Here is a 20,042-nt window from a genome sequence, read left to right as displayed (position 1 = left end):
TTGTGGAGGAAGTTGACATTTAGTTCTAGACACATAATTTTTTATTTTATTTTTCCCCTCAAAACTCTCGCAGAGAGGCATTCCTTTGGACTGGGTCTTGTAGGTGCCACTTCCCTCTTTTAAAACTGCAGAGGATGTTTACAACAGAAATGGGAGTTGTGGTTAGACCAGGTGTAGCTAGTTCATATTCATCATTGGTTGTTATACGTCAGCTCTCTGTGCTTCATCCTGTTTCAAAAAGAAATGGTTTATTTTTGAAATGTTTCTTTTTTGCATGTTTTTTCCATAACAGGCATTATATTGATTTTCAAGGTTTTCACCAAACGTATACTTATGTTTTTCCTAACCGCATATCAATGTTGTTACCTAAGAAATATTGGTGTTTCCTGCTTAAAAGCAGCAAGACTGAACAATACAAAAACAGACAATAGGCAGGTTTTCATTCACAGGGACCAAATCCCAAAGGACTTGGCTGCAGACCTCGCTGCTCAAGCACCTTTCTGTCACCTCACTTTTCAGGCCCCTCACTTGATCTCCCTCCTCAGAACTGTAAACCAATCCAAATATAGAACATATATATCTGATTAAGTAAACTTTAGTGACAGTTGTATCGCAGTGGGCTTCAATTTTTGTCCTATTATGTAAAATAAATTCATATTGTCTCATGCACATATTGACTTAGTTGTGTGTTTTGCATAATTGGAAGTACATTAAGGGATTTGTCTTTGAAAGCTAGACTGAAATGTTAACCTCTTCATTCTAAGTTCGTCATCAGTTAAAATTGAGTAAGTATTTCACCATGCACTATCATTTGCAGATAGCCTTTAAATAAATTGTTGTAGTAGACTTGGTGGCCCCTGGTGCCAGTGTCCTCTACCATCGTCTTGACTATATGTAATGACAAGCTTTACCTGAGTTGTTGTCCAGGGGTTACAGCTGTTTTGAACATTTTATCATTATGGCAATAGATATTGATAAGGTTATACACCCTGTGCATGCAAAATGATAATAAAGTCAGTCTAAGTCTCATATCTAGTGCCAGAGGCCGTTTCCTGATTTGTTTTTTCTGTTTTTTTTTTGGGAATAGTCTTCTACCTTGAACTTGGATGACCACATGTAAGACATTTGAAAGTTTACATTGATAGTGGAAAGCACTAATCCATACAGCAGATGCAGTACACTTGTGTCTAAATTTGAGTGGTTGGACTTAGAGGGAGGGAGTATAGTAGGGCTGGGTAATAAATCAATGACAGCAATATATATCGTTATGTTGACATGTTCAATAGTTCAATCCCACATGGCATTCTGGGGAATGTAGGCAGAGGAAAGGCTTTAACTTCTCAACCTCTCTTGGCGAGGTAAACTAGATTGGTGGCATCACTCATTGGTAAGCTAATGCTAACCTGCTGAGTAACTTGTGCAGCAGCAGTGCTTAACGTCTTAAAAAATAAAAAACAACTTTGAGCGAAAGGAAAAAATGAATATAATAGCTTGAGAGGACATTTTTCATAAAACATTAATGATCACGTTATCAGTTTGGCAGTGTTTCGGATTTTTAAAACAAAAACCTAATCAATGATTATCGATATCAACTAATATAAAACACTTATCGTGATATGTTTTTCAGTCATATCGCCAAGCCCTGGGAGATAGAGCTCCTGGAAAGTAATATTTACAGATACTCTCAGCAAGTTTAAAAGTTATGACTTTAAAACATCATAACAAACATGCACCAGAAAAATCTTTGTAAAAAGGGTTGAAGGAAATCATGTAAGAAGCATAGCACCACCAGTAGCGTTGTGAGAAATGAATTAAATAAATGGGGAGGGAGGGGGAATAGATTGTGTTGATTAATGGTAATAAGAACTGTATGCAGTTTATCTCACCTGATACATTAGCCATGCTGCAAAAGCTAACCTGTGGTTCCATATTAAGTGGTGCTTCTTTATTTCATACAAGTGTTCCCAATATTTTACTTTTGGAGTTGAAAAGACATGTTATGAAGCAATTTGTAATTAGTTGTTCTGTTTTCCTAGTTCTTAATTTTTTCTCACATATCAAAAATGTTATCTAATGGTAATGGTAGATAGTTCTTTTCACAATTTAGTTTGAGATATTGTGACAACCTATTTCACCAGAGAATGGGATTTGAGGCTCTTCTGCTTATGGTTGTAATTAGAGCTGCACATTATCAGGAAGATGCATATTTGCAATAATGCTGTTGAAAATTGCAACGATAATGATTATGATTAATCTGTGTTTCCTTGTTCCTTTTTTTTCTTTACAAGTTTCTTTACTATGAGCTTCAGCATCCCAACCAATAAAAATATATATTCGGTGCATAAGGGCACTTAGAGTTCCTTCAATTGGCCAACTACATTATTGATATGCAGAGTGGGAATGCATGTCACTTAAATTTAAAACTGCACAACGTATCGCGGATATATTCTCATTGCAATATCAGCGTGTGCAATATTCATACTGCAAAAGACTGTTTGGAGTTGAAAAATATATATTCCAAGTGTATGAGCGTTCATTTTTCATGCTAATGTAATATTTATCCACTTGGACAATCTCACAGCAGCAGATGTTCTCGTTTGACACAAACGATACTGCTCAAAATGTGCAAAAGAAAAGAATAAAACTATCATCATACGTTCACAACTGGTATTGTCATCACAATATTTACCAATGTCGCCATCGCAAATCCTACTTGAAATATAGTACCTTGTCAAATAATTGCACACTTGCAGTTCTTGCTTGCAATTGAGATGTTGCGTACTATTGGGATTCCATTCTTTGTGTAGCTAAAATAGAAATTGTTGTCCTGAATAAATCATAAAACAAACCTGTAATCTATTGTTTATAGCTATTTTAGTGTTTCTTTTTTATTTTTTTTTCTGTTACAAATTATTATCTAATAAAGTTGTGTTTTATTCATTTGGCGTTCAACAAAAGTGTAACATGCGTTACAATTTAGGATATCTTACATTTACACACCAGTTGACTATAAATATGCATATGAATGCACCCTTCAAAGCCTGGGGCATATAAGTGTTAAAAGTTTATTCAGTAATGAATACTGTTTGAGTAGTATTCAAATATGGTACACTGAAAGGCGAAAGTGTTTTGCAAGTATTTCCATACAAATGGCTTTTGAAATCAATTGTCGGCGCTTCAAAAATATTTCAGTGTGGTGATTTTCCTTGCCGACTTGAAGATTTATGACTTCATAAAAGTTATTTATTAAAATGACTATAAAATTACAACATTTAAAATATAATTAGTCAGTTTCAGTTGTAAAATCAGACTGATGTGAGTGCCATTCATATCCATACTGCTCAATAAGTAGCTTTTTAACTATTAACCTTCATATGTTTCCAACAGTCTCCCTCACAGCTTCAATAACTTCAACTTTAGCCCCTTTTATCCATCAGGCAGTTGTAGCAATTATAAGAATTATGAACCATGGTTTTATTCCGTTGATAACGTCAGAGCTGCCTGGTATTGTTAAGTATGAGCTTTTTATTCACTGCTGTCTCACCTGCGGAGCAGCAGAATGGATCTAAACTACCTGCCTCAGCAATTTTATATGCAACCCCAGTCGAAGTCAGAACACATGGGTATTTTACTTTTTGTTATGGATAACGTTGCTTTTCTGAAGTGATTATGAGTTAATGGATTGTCTTAACTGTGCATTTGTATATTTGTATGAATTTAAAGGGTACCTTTTCTACTTGAAGCAAGAGTTTATTTTTGCTGTATGTATTCTAGTTTGAATATGGTGTAAATGAAGGGGCTACAGACATAACCCATGTCGTGCATTGCTAAGGTTTTATTAAATATGATTATATTGCTGTGTTGTCATTTATCCTAGACACTCAAGCATGTAATTTCGGGGTACTTTGAGGTCTATTGAATTAGAAATGTACAAGACAGAATACTGCTTTTGCGGCTGTCTCAGTGTTATTTACACCATAATGATCATTTTTACCTCAAGACAAATAAATATTGAGTGCTCTGCACACTGCTTGTATTGAGCAAAGAGTGAAATCAAACCTGCCACAGCATTCAATTCTTTAATCCTTTTATAAAGTGTCATGGGAGTGAGTATGTTGTTAAATGGAACGTGTTAACCGGATAAGCTGAGGTGATCTCATTTCTGTAAACTGCAGAGTTTTTATACATAGATTGCTTTCAGTTTGTTTGGTGATAAAGGTAATGTCTGGTTATATTAAAAATGCATCCTAATCCAAATGGGCTCTGTCAACTCACCATCTAGTTTCATGGATTGAGGATGTCTTCAGCAGGTAGAAATTAGATTACTGCGTATTAACCCTGAAATCAGGTTCTCAGTAATGATGACCTTGAGGTTTGGCATCATTACCTGTTCTTCAGTGCAAAGAGTACTAATGACAGTATTACTCTTGCTAGTTTGGACTGACGCTCCAAGGATGTGTCGATGCTTACAAAGGCATAAAACAGTTCTGTGCGCATAGTACAGACAGCTGCTCTACTACTTTTTATGGAATAGAAACTTGGAATGACTTGAAATGGAGTTCTGTTTACCCTAATCCCACCTCTCTCCTTCTTTGTTTTATTCCCTCTTCTGTCTTACAGGAAGCATGCCCTGAACTGTCACAGAATGAAACCAGCACTCTTCAGCGTTCTTTGTGAGATCAAAGAAAAGACAGGTGAGTCTCTACTTCACTCGGCATCTTCCAGTGGGCTCTAGTTGTGTGCACTGAGTAGTGAGATAAAGAGTGCTTTTTGCCCCAGGTTCTTCAGAGCCTTTGTTTCTTTTTATGCATTTCCTCTCTCAGGACGATGTTGACTAAAGGTTGTATTTAATCTTTGTGGATGTGTTAATGCAGCACCATTATTACTATGCACCAGGTTAAAACCACAGATTTATGGAACCTCTTCCTTTCTTGGAAACAATCCAAACTTTACAGCTGAAACTAATCACATGCTGCATTCCATTTTCCACAAAACCAAAGCTTGGAGTTGGGAATGACGTCACACCCAAGTTAACTCCGGTTAACGTAGCTGTAGAAGTTGGGATTCAATTATGGCGGCGCCCAAACAGCCATTGCTCACAAAACCTCTTTTGAACGTCGTCTAAGCTGTACTTTCCACATTTTGTTCAATGTAGAATTGAACTTTGATTTTTAGACTCATTCTTACAAGTGTGTCTTGTAAAATAAACATGTTGTCTTGACAGCTTATCAGTGCCACACTGGATCTCAATGTCAACTTTTTAAAAGTTCTCTGACTTTCGGATTGGAGGGCATTCCTGTTGATTTTTTTTCCAAGTCTGTAGAACTTTTGAGTTCTGACTACGAATGCAGAATTAGTCAGTATCTCTTGAAACACGAGTAAGATGGCAAAATTAACATCGCAGACTTCACTAGCTAATACTTCAGTTTAGATTTACATTTTAACCTGGAGCAGAAAGGTGCAGAATAGTTTTACCTTTTTGGTAATTGGTAAATATTGGCTTACTATAAAATCATATGATGGTGATATTGCTAAAAATTATAACTTTGGCAATAAATACAAATTTTTACCACTCCTTTGCATCTATTCCTATAATGCATTCAACTCTCTTTCACCTGTAGTTTATTTGACATTGCATCTATCTACTGCATTCAACAAGCTGGGTCTATTTTTGGCATGCAAAGCATTGGAATATAATGACTAACAAATACTCCACTCCCAATAGCTTTTTGCAATATTCATGTTGCACAGACAGTGTGAAAGCAATTTTATGTGATATAACATGTATGCCTGTCAGCAGTTTCACTTTATGGAGAGAGGGGACACGATCCAGATCCATATACTGTTGTCTTAACATCAGGTGGACAAGACATACATTAATATTTACTCTAACTGTTGAGAAATGCATATCTCTACTTCTGTTAAACACTGTAAATTGGGAAATATAGCCAATTATAAGCAATGCAGTAGCGCCTCTGTTGGCAATTCAAGCCGGTTTTTGGATAGATTGTTTTGGTGCGGCTGGATATGAATGGCAGATTAATGGTTATGGTTGTGTAAATGGGTTGGGTTTGCAAAACCCTCCAGCTCCTCTGTGCTGTATGCTTTCTTCTCTCACTGTCCTTGGCTAACTGTAAGTCTCTCTTGTTCAAACACAATTTGAAAACACTGCACTGCTGTCTGTTGTGGCCCTCTGTCAATAATGTATTATTGCTCTCTAGTGATTGGAGGGAAGTAAAGGCTAGGCCTGAGAGATTGGGGCTGGGTACACTGTTTCCCAGGCAACCAGTGGTCTTATTTACCCTAATGCCATTCACTTTGATTTTCACATTTGGTCTCCCAGCAAACTAGACAGTAGAACCTGTGAGTACTTGTACTGTGAGCGCAAGAGAATAGCTCACTAAGAATACAGTTGGGTAAATACTGGAGCCATACTTAAAGTATTCCAGTCACGAAACGCAAAGACTTTGGCTTTGCTTGTACTCTGCTGGCCATCTGCCATGTAGCTCCCTAACTGCACTGTGTACCTGCTTTGGTATTTCACGGCCACTGAGACCCCCCTCTTTAGGCCCCATTGTCTATTTGAGGAATGTAAAATGACTTTTCATTGGATCCTTCAGAAACCCCAATCAATAGTCCTTTTGGTAGCCATTAGGTATTTTTTATTTTTTTGCATTTTTTTTGCTCCCCCTGACTAATGAACAAAAGATGTGTTGGCACAACCATGTACACAATATGTCTTGCACACACTGATGCATACACACCAAACAGGGATAAAAGCAAACTCTGTCTTGGTTCTACTCCTACTGCTTCGGTCTTGTCCTCTCCCCCTCCCTCTCGCTGCCTCGCTCCCATTCTTGAAAGAGAAGACTTACTCTGAACTCGGGGCTTTGATATGGTAATGTAATGGTTGGGGTTGGAGGAGGGGAGGTGGGGCATGGGGGAGGGGAGGTGAATTCCTATGAGTACTGCAGTTGGTTAGATTGTTTTCATTGTAAAGGAAATGTTCTGCGCAAATGTCAGTACCCACCCTCCCCCTCTGCCACCACCCCAAAACACCCCCATTTTACAGCAGTTCCAGTGCTGTTCTTTGCTCCCACATGAAACATGACCTCTGTCTGTGTGAACCATAACTTTTGTCAACGCTTTATTGAAGATGCACTACAAGGAGGACATGAAATTACTTGAAGGGACTCTGCGAATGATCAAAGAAGAGTCTGTGGTTTTGCTTCAACTCGGTTCTTTTACTCTCTTGTTCCCATGGGTATTTGTTGTAAAAAATAGCTCATGGTGCAGTGGGACAACTAATACCAGCTCCTCAGATAAGCCCCTGCGGTTCATTAGTTGTCCTTTAGTTTTGGGCATGTGTTTCCTTACTTTTATTTCCTTTGATGTTAACATGCCAATAGTGAGTCTGTCACTCACTCACTCTGCCACGTTTATCAAGTCCATCTTTTCAAGCTTGAATATTTGCAGCTGTTTATTTTTGGAAATGTTTTAACTGATTGCAAAAATAGTATTGCAATAGTTATTTTAGATCCATATATTTGTTGTTGTTTGTTTTTACCTTTTTAAGGACTTCAGCATTATTTCAGTCCTATTCCTTACCCCATCACAAGGACAAGTTCACAATCATCAACCTTGTACATCTAGATGAGCTGTCTGACAAACGTCTCTGATATCCATCTACTGGTTGTATGGATGTAGTGGAAAGTTATCTTGTCTGAAACTGAAAAGATCAGAAGGATCAACTTTGTTTTTGAATTAGTGTCTTAGTTTAATCTACTGATGTTGAAAGTGTGCCTATAAATCTGCTTGTCAGCGCTCTTCAGGAACACAAAATTGTCTGCAACAAATAAGACAATCTCATGAACATGTGACATCAACTATTTTGTTGGACTTTAGTTGCTGTGTGCCCCACACACACTGAGGCCTTTTTAGTCTAGATAGGGTCTTGTGAAGAAGATATAAATTCATACAGTCGTTACATTTTTAATTTATTAAAACAACTGAAGTTATTTCGGATAAAACTTTATTTAATTGTGTTTTTATATATTTTATTTAAAACAGGAAAAGTATCACACATTCTTTTTGCTATGCTTAAATATAGGCTTAAAAAAGCTGATCTGAAAAAAATTAATTTTCTTGTAATGCCAAAGAATATTACTTTCATTGGTAAAAATATATGTTTTTATTGATGCCTGGCTCATTTCTTACAAGAAATAAGCATGTTGGTTGAATAAGAACATTTTAAAGTTCAGAACTGCCAAACATATTAATTATTATATGGTTTATGTGTGTGTAGTTTTTTTTTCTGCCAAAATGTAGAATATGGTGGCATTGTTCTTATGGCCTATGGTATATGATGCTTGGGAGATTGTTGAAAATTCATCATTAGACAAAGTAAATTGTTTGACGAGAAGCTGAGTGAAATAACTAGTCCTTAAACTAAAAGTTCATTCAGAGAAATGTTTATTCAGACAAAAATGATTAACTATGATTTATTTTTAATTATCATTTAGTATCCATCCATCCACAATCATCTTGGCCTTTTGTTATGCATGTTTCCACTGTGGGGTCAAAAGCTGGAGCTATTATGTAGATCACATCCGGATAGGCCAATAAGAGTCCTTCTTCTGCTAGACTGTTGCTGCAGTCTGGGGATACAGATCTTGGCCACTGCAGAAAGCAAAATGCTTTTAAAATGGAAAAGTCAGACCAATTCAGCATTAATATCAGATTGTGTCATAGCAGGCATAGTTTAAAAGCTAAGAACTGTCACTCCAAACTTTGTGGAAATGTCTGTGCTGATCCAGACTCTTGAGTGTGTGTATGTCAGAGAGGGGAAAGGATTTCCAGTTGGAAAAATAAAATATGTACCAATAAAACTGCAAAAATTGGCTCACAGAGAGTTACTCCAGACCTTCTGGAAATATGTAACTGCATCATGTTGTAACTTGATATTTCTCATGCAGTTTTATGTGTTCGCTTTTTTTGAAAGATGATGAAAGAGAACTCTGGTCAAAATTACAAACTGTGATTTTGAAAACACAATTTGTAATCATTTTATTGTGATTAAAATCTGAAACTGAATTACAGTCGCTTCTAGTTCAAAGAAATTTAATCTACAGATCTTTAATAATTAAAGACTGTGAGTTGTGTCCCAGAGGAGCAATAACAAGCATGCATGCAGCAGTGGCAGTGTTTCTTCTCCATTCAAACTTAAAATCTGTTCATAATCCACAATCCTTAATAGTTGTGATTGTGTTATTTTGTATCTTGGAAGGAAAATGCGGTAAAATTTTGTAAGGTTACTGGATTAAATCCTTAAAATCCCTGCTTTGACCCTGGAAACGGACCTAAAGTACAATAGGCATTTAGTCTGTGGACAGTTGAAGATCAAGCCAGACAGCTTCCTGCTGTGAGGTGACTGGTTTAAAGACCACTGGGAAGCCTGCTGAACTGGTTAATGCTGAGGAATTTGGTGAGCCAGTTGTAGTTTGAGATTTGTTTTTTTGTTGTTTGTTTTAAACCTGACTCTTTTAGTTGTGGTACTTTCTTAAAAATCCCAGTGTATTAGTGCGTTGTTTGCCATTTTGTGTACACTATCAATGGACTACATTTTCAGGAGAGTAATGAACTCCATCATATTAATTGAGTTGTTGTAACAAAAATCTAATTACCGTTGCTAAGAGGATCCCATATTTGTCAAAAATGTCTTTGTGAGCCCCATAAGCACTCCCTCTGCCTTTTTATGTGTTTTTATTATTATTATGATTATTGTAGTAAATTAGAACAATAAACTTACTGAAACATAGTTGAAATCTTACTGGTTTTTCAACAGAGACACTTTGCCGTATTTTTCGGACTATAATGTGCACCGGATTATAAGATGCAGCATCAGTGAACTGATCTATTTTCATATATAAGACGCACCGGATTATAAGGCGCATAAAGCGAAACAAAATACAGTAGTCGTTGTTTCGCATCTGCTCTATTCCCATGTTGTACTGCGTGGCTGATGGCCTTGAGTTTGAAATCCGCGTCGTAAGCATGTCTCTTAACAGGTGCCATTTTGGGGTCCTTAATTACTGGATGTTGAAGCATCGTACGTATCAGAAAAAGTGGTTCGCCACCCCAAAACAAGTCTGTCTAGAGGGCATAGAAAACTGACTCCACGAGGTTTCTGACCAGCAGCGATTATGCTTCGACAATCAAGGGTAGTGGCTTCTTTGCTTACCAAAGTCGTAATAAAGCATACGGTATTGTGCTGTTAGAGTGGTATTAGTGTTGTTGTAAGTGTAGTTTTAGCACCCCCAACAGGAGATTTTGTAAATAGCAAGTGACGTCACAGGAAGTAAAAAATCGGTGGATGTTTACATGGTGCTTGACGTCTGATCATTATCCACGTCCATCTGCCTCCATCCTTCGTCTTTCGTGTTATCGTCTGTATGTATACTGTTTATTATCTACTTATGTTTAGCTTATTCACTATATTTTACTGTAACAAAATGGTGCATGTTGTAATCGTATTTTTTGTTGTATTTATTTCAGTTTCACACTTTCTGCATTAGTAAACTTGTGGACAAAGAGAATTGTCTTCAGTGTGTTAATGGAAGAAAGGTGTTGAACCTTGCTGCCGGTCCTCTACTTCGTGGTGAAGTGGGAAAGACAGTACAGGTATACTGTTCATACATAAGGCGCACTGGAATATAAGGCGCATTGCTGATTTTTTTGTTTTTTTGCAAATATAGGGATTTTATGTGTGCCTTATAGTCCGAAAAATACGGTAATTTTGAAAATCTGAATCTTTCAAAAAATGTATAAAAATGTTTCATTAAATTGCTGAAATTAAATGAACTGTGTCATGTCACTCTAGGGTGAAGTAGCATCAGTCAACCTTCACTAAATACTGTGACCTTTTTTTTTTTTTTTTAAACAATAATTTTTTTCTCCCTCAAGGGATATTTACGACATTGTGTCAAATTTGGGACATTTTTATTAACATCTTTTGAATGCGAGTCAAAAACCAAACTAGTGATACTCAATTCGGGACACTTTATTCTCTTCTCCACGAAAACAACATCACATGCACCAGTTTAGTTGGATATTTTTGTTCTACCGATTTTGGCTGAGATCACTTGATGAAGTCATGTGAATCACTTGCCTCATTAAAACGGCCTAATTGTTATTAGTTTTCAAGCAGCCTAACTTGGAATAGAGCCATAAAATTTTATGAGTTGTTAAGAACCTGAGGGAGGTATTTCATTATATTTTATGAGGAAAAATGTTAAATCTATTTTAAGCTAAAAATGTTTATAGAATAAAAATAGTTGCCCTAAGTAGAACCATATTAACTATCTCTAGGGTTTTTAAGTTAAATGTGCTTTCTGTTGTTGCTCAATTAACACTTCCCTCTTAAATACATCCTTGGGATTAGTATTACTCTTCTTTTATTATTTAAAAATCCAATGAATTTGTGTGTATTGTGACATCCCGCCATTCATTTTTCCCCTACTGCTCTTAAGAAGAGGATGAAAGAAGACAATGTGTTAAAGGGGGTGCAGGAGTGATACAGAGATTGATGAGGCAGTAAGAGCAAGAGTAATTACTTGGTGTCCATTCCCCAAGCCAGATTGGCAGACGGCTAATATCACACAGACCCCTGGCCCTGACAGACACCCCCACACGCACAGACACACACCCCTACTCAAACTGGGGAACAAGAGCACCCCAGACCTAATGGCGTGTGGGCCAGTTGATTTCCCCATGTGGCATTATTCCTGAAGGAACCAGACTTTTCTGTATCAAGATGTTTCACCAACAATATTGATTGGGTTGTCTGTTAACTCTGCATTTGAATCGAGATTTCGAAATGAATAAACGTGTTGGGACACAATCACTTCAGGACTTTTTGTTGTGGGATTGCATTTAGATACTGGACAGCAGTTTTCATTGTATTTATTTATCCTATTGTTTTATGGTGAAAAATAAGATGCATTAATAAAAGGAAAAAACAAACAGGTAAAGTAAAATTACAGGCTGCAGCATTTTGCTCTAATTGGGCTATTCAGCTGAAAACATCACAGATTGGCACATGTTCAGTTTATACAAGTAAAATACTATTTGTTTGTCACAAATGTAACTTATTCCCTTTCTGATATGTCTGTGCTATTCAAACCACTTCTATGTGCTGTTCTTAAAGGAAGTCAGCATATCACTAATTAAAGATATGTAAATTACGTCTCAGCTGGATTGTGCTAGTTTGGTGGTAGTGGGATGGGAGAGTCTCTGAGCCCAGCTCCTAATCCTGACTAATTAAGGATTAATTACAATTGATGGGTGTCTTCCACCCCTTAGCTGTTATGCACATAGCTGTCCCAGACAATATGTTTGTCTATTTCACACCATGTCATTAATGTTAGGAAGAAATAGAAACATCAGGCTGGCAGAGGGAGGGGTGTAAACACAAACACTAAGACGCTATACATTGTATGTAGTAAATCAGCGTGGCTGTATGGTTGGTTGATGCCATTTGTGCAGATTCATGTTATATACATAGGCCACTTTTAAGTCTTGGTTACAGATGCTTTTTGGGGAGCTGTGTCACTTTGTTTTCAATCTTTTGATGCTTTAAGCAGATCTGTCTGTGTTTGTTACACAAATCCAGAGGTTATGCTAGTCAAAACCTCAGGTTTTTTGCTCAGTGATTCATGCTAATAGCAAATTGGTCGTATTCAGAACCGAGGTGGTACATTTGAACTGAGCAGACTAACCATGTCGCCCCAGTTCTCTCTGGCACCATCTGACTGTGTCATAATGCTTGTTCACTTGTTATAAATGGGCACCGCTCCTCTGATCTATGGCTTAATTGCCACCAAATTTGCATAACAGTGCAAATTAACGACCTCTCAAATGAGCGTTCATTTTTCACAAAGTCTTTAGGAGCTCCTTAAGAGTCTGTGCTAATGAGCACAGGAGGCAGCTGGCCTGATGAGAGTTGACTGGGGGAAGATCCTTGCAGTGCTGTAACAAGCCTCCTGCTTAGGTGCTCTTCATCATCCTCCTCATCCTCCTGTGACATTTTCAATTCTTTCTTCTTGTCTTTGCTTTGCTCTCTGTCTTGAAATGTACTTCGCTGATAACGTCATGTCAGTAGTCCACAACAGGACTCAAAATTTACTTTTTGTTTCAGTACTGCTTTTGATGACAATAATTATTTTTACACGATATTACTCATTGTTTTATCTTCAAACATTACTTAATTGATCATGAATTTCTATTATTAAGTAGCAAAATCCTTAACATTTTAGTTGTACAGACATCTGTAGTTAAGTCTGTATGACTAATTACAATTTTCTCGTGTTGAGGAAATTTGAACCATTTGAATCTGTCGTCTTCCTTGCAATAACCTGAAGTTTTATATTGTGTTTAATTGAAACTGACACAGTACTGTTCTTGTTGATGTCCTATGAACATAATTAGTAGTTTTTACTGCTTGTAAAATTCAGTATTTTTTTTTATTTTCAAATGTCTAGTTTTTGTTATGAATTACAAAGAAGTATATTAAGTGTTAAGGGAAAATATTTAACTGTAGTCAGGAAGATGTAATGGTTCCTAAAAAAATGCAACTGGAATGTTTGTTGGCTTATTTCAGGGTATTTAAATGAATTAATATGTTTTCTCTTTGTATTTGTTGGTGTTATAATTTATGCCTAAATGCCCCCTGTCCATTTTGGTTAATTAATGGCTGACTAATGATGTGCTGGATTGAAGTGTTGTGTTTGCCTAAGGTGTGACTTTGCCCATTTACACTTTAGTCAGACCACACTGTGTTTACTCTCAATCTGTACCTCCATCTCTCTTTCTCTCTCTGTTTCTGTGTGTGTGTGCGTGTGTGTGTGTCTTAGAGTGGGGGGCTGTGTGCAACAGGACTCTGGTGAACTACCCAAACAGATGCTGATTAGTGTGAGCTGCTTAAAGTAGGAATGAGCATATGGATTGGGCTCATTAAGTTGACAGTACTTTACAAAAATACTGCCTTTCAGGGAAAAAAAGGGTACATCTTTGTGCTGTTGAGTTTTAGCTCAAAATTTAATTTGGAATAATTTTTACCTACCAACACTTTTTTTTCATCTAATTATGTTTTCATTTGTTTGCTTACATGTCATTTTTATTTCCTGTATAAAGTAGAATTGATCTAAGATTTACCAAACTTCGAATCTAAGAGAATTGAATAGGAGGTTTAAATGTCTGAACAAACAACAAGATGACTGAAAGTTTGCCTCTTTTAGCAAAACAAAATGAGCCAACTTGGAGCTGCTTCTGGCTATGCATGAATCTCAAGTGGAAATGGAAATATTCCACACAGCTGTGAGCTTTCAGAGATGAAGCCTAACATGCAAGCCAACAGGAGTTGCTTGATGGCATTAATGCTATTAGTACACATACAATTTGAGCTTAAAGACGCATATTGTTCCTTTCAAAACAATAAAAGTGGATGAACCTAGCCTAGTGATCCTACTGTATGCTTCAAACGTAAGATTTTGGAGCCCTGTAGTTGTCTGGTCGCACAAACCGTACGCCATCATTACGTCATTCCTCCACTCTGTGACTACCCCCTCGGTGAGTCGGGTGGGTAGACTTCAACCCCCCCTCTTTGCATCGCTTGGAAATAAATGTTGCCTTAATCAGCATTAAAGTATTTTATGGAAGGGGCTGTTGCCCTAGACCACTAGTTGAAGATTAAATGCACTCTTTCTGTATATTATTTAATTATGACTCCGAAGTTCTTACATTTTTTTTTACATGTATGCCTTTGCATTCATTGATGCAATATTAAGTGTTTATGTTATGCTTGAGTATTGTTTGGAAACTAGAAATTTAAACCAACCTTGGAGATTTTCTCTTAAAGTCTGAAACGAGTTGGAAAAGTTGAGGATGTATTTTTGTGAAACGCTGTACTTATTCCAAAACTTAAATGTACCTGTATATGGAAATTTAAGACTTGTATCTGGAGTTTTGTTAGATAAATTTGTGTAGCATATTTATATTTTTCAAAGCGAAAGCATTTCTATTTTAAGTTGTCCTCATATCTGGATTGTTTGCTGCGCCTGGGACAACCTGAGGTATTCACAATGTTTTCTTTCTCTCTGGCTCTTCTGCTCTCTGGCGCATCTGTACTCCAGATTCAGTGTAGTTCTGTTGCCCCTCTTTCTCAGTCCCTTTCTTCCTTGCACACATATCTTCTTCTGTGACTTCTTTTTTCAATTCTCCTTGGTTCTCCTTCTACCCTCTCTCTCTCTCTCCTTACCTTTCCCCCCCCCTCTCTTTTTTTTTTCTTCTCTCTTTCTCCCGATCCCTTGCTCTCTCCCAGTGAAAGGCTGAGAATACCCAAGGGAGCTGATGCAATTAAAATGCTAATCCTGTCTGTCTACAGAGAGAGGGAAAGGGGGGGCTGACAGCATGAGGGATTGCGGCTCACATGGAGAACTCGACTGAAATGGAGAACAGGGGGTGGGGATGGGGGGGCACAGGGGGAGAGTGTGTGTGTGTGTGTGTGTGTGTGTGTGTGTGTGCATGTGTCGTAAGGGTGCGTTGAAAGGGAGAGGGGGGAGGGGATGTGTGTTGGGGGAGACAGAGTGAAAAAGGGGATGCTAGCGAGGGAAAAGACAGACAAGGATAAAGCTTGTGCTCTGAGCTGAGCAATGATATACTGACGGCATTTAAGCCTTATCTATGCCTATGTAAGGAAAGCATTGGAGTTAATGTACAGCACTACACTGTTGGTTGAGTTGTTCACCTTTACCTGCATCACTTTTTATTTTGTCTTTTGTATCTGCACAGCACAATGTTTCTACTTTGGCTGTGCAGAAATGAGAATGATTATGTATGCAGAGAGAGCCCAGCTGGATACCCTGAATATTTCATAGTATGTGTTGCTCGCTTAGTCTTCCAATGCCACACCGCCCAGCTAGACTTGTAACATATGCATAATGGTGATTTCTAAAAGCTATAAATGTTGGCTGTGAGCCTGTCTTATTGTCTTAAAAAAAATATTAGTGTTTAGCAGTTGCAGCTCCTTTTTGAGTTTTTTAGGATTCCTAATGGAGACCTACATAATTCATGTGGAAAAAAAAGTAACTGGTCATAATTAAACGACTGCACCAAAGTATGCAGTTCTGTTATTTTCAGCTTTCAGAAACTGTTAATTTTGCTTTTTGGTGACTTTTATTGTAATCTTTTTTCCATATGTGATACAGTCCTTTCTTTAACATTATCTTTAACTCATCTCAACAGCTGCTGTAATATCACTAGGCCACTAGATTGTGCATGAGTGCAATTCTGGGTAATCACAGCTTAATTGGAGTAATTAGGGGAATGTTGGGGCATTAGGCTACAGCTGGGGGCCATAATGAGTCACAGTAAAAAAGGAGGGGGGGGTGTTAGGTGAGACGCTCCAAAAGCAGCAGTTGCCCTCTTGTCGGTAGGTCATTGTACGTCTCACTGGGCAGCAAAAGTGAGAAATAAAACTTTGATTTAAAAGCCCACAAATCTTCACCACCATAGTCATTTTCCTTGAAGCTTCAGTCATAAGACTCACAAAAAAAGTTTTGGTAAACAAGTTAATTTGATAATTGTCAGCTCATTTTTAAGAAGTTGTTGGCTGTCTGACTAAAAAGTGAAGAGATCGTTTGTGCTTTTAAAAGGGGGGGGAAGAGAGTGAAAAGGAGGGAAAGAGATGGGCGAATCAGGGTCATTAGTTCAGGCAACTGGGTCTGCTGCATTCCTAAGCCCTGAGATGGGGGAGCAACACAGCAGGAATGTGCCTTTGGTGGAGAAGAGGCATAAGGGAAGGGAGAGAAAAAGGCAAGCAGAAACAATAAGAAAAGTTAGTGAAGAAGCAAAGGTGGGCCTGGTAATGCTGTGGAAAAACTTAGCGAAGAAAATTAAAATTGTCTTCAGATTTCTTTGTTACACCAGTGAGTAGCCCTTGATTGTTTCACACATAAAATCACAATTTTATTGTAAATAATATATTTTTTTTAAATTAACTAAGTGAACAGAGAAGCACATAAATTTGGAACAAAAAACTTATTTGACGTAAAAGTGAAGCTTGAAAAAGTTCTAAAAAATGTTCCACTTTGGCAAAAATCATTTAATTACCTAACACCACATAGGCTTTGCAGGGATTATTTATCCCCGTCATTTAAAAGTAACTGCTATTACTTTCATAATAAGCATCTGAATCTATTGTCCACTTAAAATAATCTACACCTGTGGATACAGGTTGAACCAATATTTACATTGTAATGCAAATGAATTCATCTTAACTTAAGCAACATTATCCATTAGTAATTATAATTGTTCAGTATTTCTTATTAATGTTTCTGCATGACAGTCTCGCATACAAAAAACTTTTACTTTAATGAGATTTAAACCTACAATAAAGAACTGCATATCATTTATCACATGTTGTAATTTTCTACAAGTTTCTAACTCTCGTTACTAAAGTGAAGACACTGAATTGTTCAAGAAGCTTCCACGCTTACTTTCTGAAGTTGAATGATTGAAACGCAATGAGGGCAAGAGGAAATTTAGTTAAGTGTTAAAAGCTGCAGGCCCTGAGAAAAGATTATTGTCTGAAGTTAAAACTTTGGTAACAGAGTGGTGTCTATAAGGGCAAGTGTGTATGTGTCTGGAAATGTATGTGTGAACGAGAGAGAGATGAGAGCAAGGCTGTAGGCTGACAGAGGTCCTGGTATAATACAGTGGTGGAGAGCAGCGACTGATAACTATACTTATGGCCACTGGGGCTCATAGTGACAGCACATGCACTTCTATTACTGGCCTCATGCCTCATGCCCTTATCTCTGGCAGGCTGCCATCGAGAGACCACACTGCCCTCTGCTGTTTGTTTAGAGCAACTCCATGCTTTAAAGAAAATTCACCCTTTTCCCGACCAGCCCGATAAACATTCCTGAGTTTTTACAGAGCAGCTCTTCATTTTTTAATTAATAAAGCTTCGTCACATCCAGTTGTCTGTTTTATAATGACTCTTAGTTGTAGTTGTTGAGTCTACTTGTCCGACTTTCATGCATTTTCTTTTCTCTCTAGTTCTGAGTATACGAGGTGTACAGGAAGAAGACCCCCCAGACCCCCAAATCATGCGGTTGGACAACATGTTGCTTGCAGAGGGCGTGTCAGGACCAGAGAAAGGCGGGGGATCAGCTGCAGCTGCAGCGGCTGCAGCCGCAGCAGGGGGCTCACCCACCGACAGCAGCATTGAACACTCTGACTACAGAGCCAAACTTGCCCAGATCCGTCAGATATATCATTCTGAGCTGGAGAAATATGAACAGGTTTGTTCTGAGCGGACTGAAACCTTTGAACTTGAACTAAGCCTCCCTTTTGTTCATTTTATTTGGCTTTACAAAAGTAATGCACGAATAGAAAAACAGATATAAAATGAGAACTGAAGCAATTCCTCAATACCCTTTTGTTTATTTTAGCATTTAGACAGTTACTGCAGTCTAAAATGTCTGACACTATTGTTAGGGAGGCTCTAATCAATCAATCAATCAGTCCAATATTAGACTTGGCCAGTGTTTTATGATTGGCTCTAATCAATAACTGGCAGCTCACATTGCTAAAAATATCAGATTTTGTGTACTTTGAAGTTTTAAAAGAAATCAAATAAAGTTTAGGGATTTGTGTTATTGAGATTATTTCTTGGCTAAAACAGCAGATACTGTTTTATCCCTATTAATACTTTTTCATATGAAGTTAATCTGATCAGTACAGGACTCATCCTAATCTGTACCTTTCAGTAACACAAGTACTTCATCCCACCTTTTAACAATAGCACTTAACTCATTTCTGTCTGTTTTTCCCCAGGCCTGCAGTGAATTCACCAACCATGTAATGAACCTGCTGAGGGAGCAGTCTCGCACACGGCCCATCTCTCCCAAGGAGATTGAACGCATGGTGGCCATAATCCACCGTAAATTTAGCTCCATCCAGATGCAGCTCAAACAGAGCACCTGCGAGGCAGTCATGATTTTGCGCTCACGCTTCCTTGACGCCAGGTCTGTCTTTGTGTTTTGATTGTATTACACCCCCACCGGTATGTTTGATATGTACTTCAAATGCTCAACCTGTTGTTCATGATTTCTTTTGTGTGTGTCAGACGTAAGAGGCGCAACTTCAACAAGCAAGCCACAGAAGTACTGAACGAGTATTTCTACTCCCACTTGTCTAACCCCTACCCCAGCGAGGAAGCAAAGGAGGAACTGGCCAAAAAGTGTGGGATCACTGTGTCTCAGGTGAACAGCTTACACAGCTGATATCCAGAATAGTTGCTGGTAAAGCAAATTGAAGGTCACCATCTGGTAAATCCTGACAGCTTTGAAATATTTTATTTTCTGGTAAAAAGAAATTTTATTTACAAGCTAACAGGTTTGTTGCCATTTTTAGCTAAAACTAGGGATGCGCCACACAAAATACAGACTTTATGGATTTTAAAAAGACCTGGAATACACACTAACACTTTGGGGATCACACACTTAACATCTGTGTACACTGAGGGTTAGCAGGCTACATGATTTGTCAAAACAAATTAACCCAATTGAGTATGGAACGGCTTCCCTCACATACAGAGTCTCATCTTTACCTCTTACTCATCAGACAATTTTCTGCCAACAATTTACACTGACTGTCCTCAATTAGAGCAGACTGGTGCAAACTGGGTAGAATCTTGGCTGCCTACCTTTAGCTTTAGGGGTGATTCTGCAGCTAAACAAATGTTTATTCACTGCTTTATAATATGAAATCCATGTGTTCTTCAGGTCTCTAATTGGTTTGGCAACAAGAGAATACGCTACAAGAAGAACATCGGTAAGTTCCAGGAAGAAGCTAATCTGTACGCGGTTAAAACGGCGGTGGATGCTGCGAATGTGTCAGCGCAAGCCAGTCAGGCTAACTCTCCAGCAACACCCAACTCAGGTATTAGCTCAATCCCACCTCATTTTATAGTTTTGCTT

The 20,042-nt window shown here is 37.9% G+C and overlaps 1 protein-coding gene across 3 annotated transcripts in view; it reads left to right on the top strand.

Annotated features, from left to right (window-relative positions):
* The window catches only part of LOC102234948 (pre-B-cell leukemia transcription factor 1), a 30,053-nt gene that overhangs the window by 2,876 nt on the left and 7,135 nt on the right, over positions 1 to 20,042 (top strand). For all 3 annotated transcript variants that reach the window (XM_023348812.1, XM_014469699.2, XM_005801503.2), the window contains 5 exons: positions 4,621 to 4,694; positions 18,118 to 18,362; positions 18,898 to 19,088; positions 19,190 to 19,325; positions 19,848 to 20,004. In XM_023348812.1, the coding sequence (XP_023204580.1) occupies positions 4,621 to 4,694; positions 18,118 to 18,362; positions 18,898 to 19,088; positions 19,190 to 19,325; positions 19,848 to 20,004 (803 nt within the window). The remainder of the gene's footprint in view (positions 1 to 4,620; positions 4,695 to 18,117; positions 18,363 to 18,897; positions 19,089 to 19,189; positions 19,326 to 19,847; positions 20,005 to 20,042) is intronic.

Source organism: Xiphophorus maculatus, chromosome 16 (assembly GCF_002775205.1).
Source record: "Xiphophorus maculatus strain JP 163 A chromosome 16, X_maculatus-5.0-male, whole genome shotgun sequence".
In the NCBI taxonomy this organism is placed as follows: domain Eukaryota; kingdom Metazoa; phylum Chordata; class Actinopteri; order Cyprinodontiformes; family Poeciliidae; genus Xiphophorus; species Xiphophorus maculatus.
Note: the sequence above shows the minus strand (reverse complement) of the source record. Positions and strands in the feature narration are given on the sequence as shown.